Below are 7,219 nucleotides of genomic sequence, written 5' to 3'. Positions count from 1 at the left end.
GCCCCGTCAGCTTGCTCTGGCCGTGGCAGTCGTCTCCAGGCACACGTGGCAAGAGGCTTCATTCGGGAACACCTCGTGCCTCCCTGGGAGGCTGTGGGACAAAGTCCCACACGCTCTCCCCACACCCCAGCACTGCTGGCCAGCTCTGGGCTTCCCCGCTTCCTCCCACAGGGAGGACTTGGCTCGCTGTTGGGGATTTTCTCCTGCCTGTAGAGCCATCAAACCAATGCCTCCAGCCCCAAGCTCTGCGTGTCCATTTGCCGAAGGTGCTTGCACGCCTCCCCCGCCGTGGAGACGCCGCAGGAGGCGGTCGCTTCTCCAGACGGGTTTTTGCGCTCAGTTCCTGATGCCTCTTGCACCAGGGAGGGGCTGGAAGGGGCCCGGCCGCCCCCGCTCGGAGTCTGCAGGGCGATGGGGGGACACAGCGCCAGACAGCCCCAGCGCCTCTGCCTGCCGTGAGCCATCAGAGCAGGCTTTGGGAAGAAGGTGCAGCCTTTTCCCTGTCGGACTTCAGCCTGGTTCTGGGGCTCTAGGGCAGGAACTGCTGGCAGTTATGTTTTGGGACAGGAAAGGAGATGGCTGCATGCCCCGTTTCTCAGATGGCGCTCTCCAGCCCGCAGGCGTGAAGTCCCCAGGCCGGCTGGAGGGGGTGGCTCTGCTGGCACAGTCCCTCGTCCTCACCTGCGGCCTCTGGGCCTGGGGCCTGGCCACACCTTTCCCTGGGGCCTCTCGGCACCAGCATAATCCTCACCTTGCCTGCTGCCTTGCGTCACGGCTCCAAGCCAGACTCACTGCCCGGTACCTTAATTGTCTCCCAGATATTTTGTGTCTCTCGAGTTCCCTCTGAGCATGCTTGGCCGGGACCCAGCTGGGGCAGTGCCCTGACAGGGCTTGCCCTCTTCCCCCAGAGGCTGCAACCTGGTCTCTCCCAAGCACAGTGTGCACCAGCGGGATGTCATGGGGGATACGGCCGTGCCATCCCACTGAACACTTCTTTCGTGCACTCTGGGAGAGCACTTGATCAAAGGCAGGGGCTTGGTGTCCCCACAGCCTGTCTGAGCCGTGCGCTGCAAAGGACACCCACACCGGGGCTCCGCACAGACCTCCCTGAAGCACTTGTAACACCCCCAGACCACACTGCGGCAGGCTTTTCCCGAAGAACAAGAGCTCCGCTTAAAGCCCAGCACCCCTGAGGAAATGGCTGGTGCAAGGCATCGCCACCTTTCGCCAGGGGAACCGAAGCAGAGAGGCTTGTGCCTCTGCTCCTCCGTGGACCTGAGCCTCGCCCGGTCTCCTGCCCCCATTCCTCTGCCCCGTGGTCTCACAGGAGCCACAGTGGGTGCACCCCCCGTCCCTCGAGTCCCATAGCCCAGCAACATCGCACGGCCGTTGCTGGTGCCAGACCGCGGGCTCTGTACTGAGCTTGCAAGGCTGCTGGGCGGAGGAGGCAGTAGGGCTCAGTGGACACGTGAGGAAAGGGGCAGAAAGCAGCACGGGTGGGGATAGCAACGCCACGGTGATTGGTCGTAATACTGAGACTTTTTCTGCAGTTTTCACGCCCTTCTTTTCTTTTATTTCAAGAGAATTAGATTTAGGGGGCCGGGATCTCTTGCCCACCAGCCTGAGCCCCATCTGCCGGTCTGGATGCGGTTTGACCGGCCCTTGAGGCGGCCTCACCGATGGCAGGGTGGCTTCTTGGGGGGCTGGGAGGGGTCTTCAGGGCTGCCAGCCTTCCTCTTTGGGGCTCGCCGGGGCCCGCCAGGGGAGCGTTCGCTGCCCCGGCTGCGAGTGGAGGGCCCGGGCACAGCCTCCTCTGGGTCCTGCTGCGGCTCGTCTTGCTCCCCACGGGTGGGAACGGGGGCAGAGCGGGGGCTGCCGGGACCCCCACGTAGGGCAGCCGATGACGTGCTGGGGAGCTCTTCTGCCTCAGATCTCTCAGGGCTGCTGGAGGGGGCTGGACTGGGGGCAGAAGACCCCCTTGGGGAGGCAGTGGGGCCGGGGGCAGCTGCGGGGCTACCCTCCCGCTCCTCGGCACCACGGCCGTCCTCCAGGCCCATTCGACGTCGGGCCTCCCCGCTGCACTGGCGCACGATGTTATCAATCAGCTGGCGCACAAAGCTCCTGGTGTGCCCACCCAGGGCAGGCCACAGCATCCGGAACAGGATTTCCTCGTCCAGGCCAAAGAGCTGCAGGATGGAGAGGACGAGCCTCTGTGCTGAGGATGTTTCCCAGGGGCCACCCGCGAAGATCAGCCACAGCTCCTGTCGCAGCCAGAGCTTCACGGGCCGGAGTAGAGCTGGGTCCTCTCGCAAGAGCAACGCCCAGACGTGGGGTTGCAGGCTGCCCACGGGAGCCCCAGGCACCAGCCCCGCAGCTGATGGCTGGGATGCTGCAGGGCGATGGAGATCATGGGCGCCTGGGTGTCCAGGAGCTCCTCCCGTCAGGTCGCCCACCGCTGGTGGTGCTGCAGGTGGTGGGATGACATGCTCCTCAAAGTGGTCATTCCCCCGCACCGAGTGCATGATGGATTGCACTCTTCTCTTGCAGAGCGGGCACTCGGGCTTGCTCTCAGCCCACCGCAAGATGCATGGGTAGCAGAATTGGTGGAGGCATGGCAGGACGTAGCTGGCCTCCTCCCAGCTGTCCAGGCATATGGGACAGCGGTTCTCCAGCTCCGTGGCCATGCTCGCCACGTGCTGCGGTGGGCTGGGGAGAGCTGGCGATGTCGAGCCGCTGCCTCTCACCGGCGCTGCAGCAGCCGGTGTCGCGCTAGAAAGGGAGGAGAGGCCATGGTCATTGGCTGAACCAGGGAGGGCTGCAAGAAATGCCCAGCTCCCTCAAGAAGGAAACCCTCCCACCTCCCCACCCCGCGCTGGCCTTTCCCCGCACAGCTCACCTCTGCTGCTGCGAGCGCGCCTCCTGGCTGTCCCGGCTGCCCGAGCCTGGCAGGGCCGGGGAGAATCCTTTGACAGCTCTGGGGTCGGGCACCAAGAGCTGCAGTGAACCGCTGCCTGAGCACGACACCAGCACCAGCACCAGCCTCGCACGACACTCCAAACCTTGCGAACTCGCTCAGCTGGAGCGTGGGCACGAGCCGGCTCGGTGAGACTCCGCGCCCGAATATAAGCACTGAGGGACGCCTGGTCACAATCTGTTGCTCGGGGACGTCATAGTCCATCGCTAGCTGACATCACAGTCCGTCACCGCTCGGTGACCTCAGAACCCATCGCTTGGGGACGTCACGACAGGCCCTCTTGGCCCACGGCGCTCGCCCCGGCAGCGCCGCGGCCCTGGCACAGGCGTCTGGGGTTACCCCAACGCCACTGCCCACTCCATCCCCCCACCTCTCGTCTCGTGCTCGCCATCGGTGTTTCACGCCAGTCAGCGAGGCCTCGGCCGTGTCTTCCCAGGGCCCCGTCAGCTTGCTCTGGCCGTGGCAGTCGTCTCCAGGCACACGTGGCAAGAGGCTTCATTCGGGAACACCTCGTGCCTCCCTGGGAGGCTGTGGGACAAAGTCCCACACGCTCTCCCCACACCCCAGCACTGCTGGCCAGCTCTGGGCTTCCCCGCTTCCTCCCACAGGGAGGACTTGGCTTGCTGTTGGGGATTTTCTCCTGCCTGTAGAGCCATCAAACCAATGCCTCCAGCCCCAAGCTCTGCGTGTCCATTTGCCGAAGGTGCTTGCACGCCTCCCCCGCCGTGGAGACGCCGCAGGAGGCGGTCGCTTCTCCAGACGGGTTTTTGCGCTCAGTTCCTGATGCCTCTTGCACCAGGGAGGGGCTGGAAGGGGCCCGGCCGCCCCCGCTCGGAGTCTGCAGGGCGATGGGGGGACACAGCGCCAGACAGCCCCAGCGCCTCTGCCTGCCGTGAGCCATCAGAGCAGGCTTTGGGAAGAAGGTGCAGCCTTTTCCCTGTCGGACTTCAGCCTGGTTCTGGGGCTCTAGGGCAGGAACTGCTGGCAGTTATGTTTTGGGACAGGAAAGGAGATGGCTGCATGCCCCGTTTCTCAGATGGCGCTCTCCAGCCCGCAGGCGTGAAGTCCCCAGGCCGGCTGGAGGGGGTGGCTCTGCTGGCACAGTCCCTCGTCCTCACCTGCGGCCTCTGGGCCTGGGGCCTGGCCACACCTTTCCCTGGGGCCTCTCGGCACCAGCATAATCCTCACCTTGCCTGCTGCCTTGCGTCACGGCTCCAAGCCAGACTCACTGCCCGGTACCTTAATTGTCTCCCAGATATTTTGTGTCTCTCGAGTTCCCTCTGAGCATGCTTGGCCGGGACCCAGCTGGGGCAGTGCCCTGACAGGGCTTGCCCTCTTCCCCCAGAGGCTGCAACCTGGTCTCTCCCAAGCACAGTGTGCACCAGCGGGATGTCATGGGGGATACGGCCGTGCCATCCCACTGAACACTTCTTTCGTGCACTCTGGGAGAGCACTTGATCAAAGGCAGGGGCTTGGTGTCCCCACAGCCTGTCTGAGCCGTGCGCTGCAAAGGACACCCACACCGGGGCTCCGCACAGACCTCCCTGAAGCACTTGTAACACCCCCAGACCACACTGCGGCAGGCTTTTCCCGAAGAACAAGAGCTCCGCTTAAAGCCCAGCACCCCTGAGGAAATGGCTGGTGCAAGGCATCGCCACCTTTCGCCAGGGGAACCGAAGCAGAGAGGCTTGTGCCTCTGCTCCTCCGTGGACCTGAGCCTCGCCCGGTCTCCTGCCCCCATTCCTCTGCCCCGTGGTCTCACAGGAGCCACAGTGGGTGCACCCCCCGTCCCTCGAGTCCCATAGCCCAGCAACATCGCACGGCCGTTGCTGGTGCCAGACCGCGGGCTCTGTACTGAGCTTGCAAGGCTGCTGGGCGGAGGAGGCAGTAGGGCTCAGTGGACACGTGAGGAAAGGGGCAGAAAGCAGCACGGGTGGGGATAGCAACGCCACGGTGATTGGTCGTAATACTGAGACTTTTTCTGCAGTTTTCACGCCCTTCTTTTCTTTTATTTCAAGAGAATTAGATTTAGGGGGCCGGGATCTCTTGCCCACCAGCCTGAGCCCCATCTGCCGGTCTGGATGCGGTTTGACCGGCCCTTGAGGCGGCCTCACCGATGGCAGGGTGGCTTCTTGGGGGGCTGGGAGGGGTCTTCAGGGCTGCCAGCCTTCCTCTTTGGGGCTCGCCGGGGCCCGCCAGGGGAGCGTTCGCTGCCCCGGCTGCGAGTGGAGGGCCCGGGCACAGCCTCCTCTGGGTCCTGCTGCGGCTCGTCTTGCTCCCCACGGGTGGGAACGGGGGCAGAGCGGGGGCTGCCGGGACCCCCACGTAGGGCAGCCGATGACGTGCTGGGGAGCTCTTCTGCCTCAGATCTCTCAGGGCTGCTGGAGGGGGCTGGACTGGGGGCAGAAGACCCCCTTGGGGAGGCAGTGGGGCCGGGGGCAGCTGCGGGGCTACCCTCCCGCTCCTCGGCACCACGGCCGTCCTCCAGGCCCATTCGACGTCGGGCCTCCCCGCTGCACTGGCGCACGATGTTATCAATCAGCTGGCGCACAAAGCTCCTGGTGTGCCCACCCAGGGCAGGCCACAGCATCCGGAACAGGATTTCCTCGTCCAGGCCAAAGAGCTGCAGGATGGAGAGGACGAGCCTCTGTGCTGAGGATGTTTCCCAGGGGCCACCCGCGAAGATCAGCCACAGCTCCTGTCGCAGCCAGAGCTTCACGGGCCGGAGTAGAGCTGGGTCCTCTCGCAAGAGCAACGCCCAGACGTGGGGTTGCAGGCTGCCCACGGGAGCCCCAGGCACCAGCCCCGCAGCTGATGGCTGGGATGCTGCAGGGCGATGGAGATCATGGGCGCCTGGGTGTCCAGGAGCTCCTCCCGTCAGGTCGCCCACCGCTGGTGGTGCTGCAGGTGGTGGGATGACATGCTCCTCAAAGTGGTCATTCCCCCGCACCGAGTGCATGATGGATTGCACTCTTCTCTTGCAGAGCGGGCACTCGGGCTTGCTCTCAGCCCACCGCAAGATGCATGGGTAGCAGAATTGGTGGAGGCATGGCAGGACGTAGCTGGCCTCCTCCCAGCTGTCCAGGCATATGGGACAGCGGTTCTCCAGCTCCGTGGCCATGCTCGCCACGTGCTGCGGTGGGCTGGGGAGAGCTGGCGATGTCGAGCCGCTGCCTCTCACCGGCGCTGCAGCAGCCGGTGTCGCGCTAGAAAGGGAGGAGAGGCCATGGTCATTGGCTGAACCAGGGAGGGCTGCAAGAAATGCCCAGCTCCCTCAAGAAGGAAACCCTCCCACCTCCCCACCCCGCGCTGGCCTTTCCCCGCACAGCTCACCTCTGCTGCTGCGAGCGCGCCTCCTGGCTGTCCCGGCTGCCCGAGCCTGGCAGGGCCGGGGAGAATCCTTTGACAGCTCTGGGGTCGGGCACCAAGAGCTGCAGTGAACCGCTGCCTGAGCACGACACCAGCACCAGCACCAGCCTCGCACGACACTCCAAACCTTGCGAACTCGCTCAGCTGGAGCGTGGGCACGAGCCGGCTCGGTGAGACTCCGCGCCCGAATATAAGCACTGAGGGACGCCTGGTCACAATCTGTTGCTCGGGGACGTCATAGTCCATCGCTAGCTGACATCACAGTCCGTCACCGCTCGGTGACCTCAGAACCCATCGCTTGGGGACGTCACGACAGGCCCTCTTGGCCCACGGCGCTCGCCCCGGCAGCGCCGCGGCCCTGGCACAGGCGTCTGGGGTTACCCCAACGCCACTGCCCACTCCATCCCCCCACCTCTCGTCTCGTGCTCGCCATCGGTGTTTCACGCCAGTCAGCGAGGCCTCGGCCGTGTCTTCCCAGGGCCCCGTCAGCTTGCTCTGGCCGTGGCAGTCGTCTCCAGGCACACGTGGCAAGAGGCTTCATTCGGGAACACCTCGTGCCTCCCTGGGAGGCTGTGGGACAAAGTCCCACACGCTCTCCCCACACCCCAGCACTGCTGGCCAGCTCTGGGCTTCCCCGCTTCCTCCCACAGGGAGGACTTGGCTTGCTGTTGGGGATTTTCTCCTGCCTGTAGAGCCATCAAACCAATGCCTCCAGCCCCAAGCTCTGCGTGTCCATTTGCCGAAGGTGCTTGCACGCCTCCCCCGCCGTGGAGACGCCGCAGGAGGCGGTCGCTTCTCCAGACGGGTTTTTGCGCTCAGTTCCTGATGCCTCTTGCACCAGGGAGGGGCTGGAAGGGGCCCGGCCGCCCCCGCTCG

General features: G+C 64.9%; 2 protein-coding genes across 2 annotated transcripts; both read right to left on the bottom strand.

The window, feature by feature from the left end:
• Positions 1–1,673: 1,673 nt before the first annotated feature.
• Positions 1,674–2,765, bottom strand: LOC148050491 (uncharacterized). The gene has a single exon (XM_087742277.1). It carries the CDS (start codon positions 2,682–2,684, stop codon positions 1,674–1,676), a length of 1,011 nt encoding a protein of 336 aa, XP_087598403.1. The 5' UTR covers positions 2,685–2,765.
• Positions 2,766–5,084: 2,319 nt separating this feature from the next.
• On the bottom strand, positions 5,085–6,176 carry LOC148050490 (uncharacterized). The gene has a single exon (XM_087742275.1). The coding sequence runs from the start codon at positions 6,093–6,095 to the stop codon at positions 5,085–5,087; it is 1,011 nt and encodes a 336-aa protein (XP_087598401.1). The 5' UTR covers positions 6,096–6,176.
• Positions 6,177–7,219: the final 1,043 nt, after the last annotated feature.

Source organism: Nipponia nippon, unplaced genomic scaffold, assembly GCF_047370975.1.
Source record: "Nipponia nippon isolate SJK-2023a ecotype South Korea unplaced genomic scaffold, ASM4737097v1 scaffold_8, whole genome shotgun sequence".
Taxonomy (NCBI): Eukaryota; Metazoa; Chordata; class Aves; order Pelecaniformes; family Threskiornithidae; genus Nipponia; species Nipponia nippon.
The sequence above is the reverse complement of the archived record's forward strand: the minus strand, read 5'-3'. Positions and strand labels throughout refer to the sequence as shown.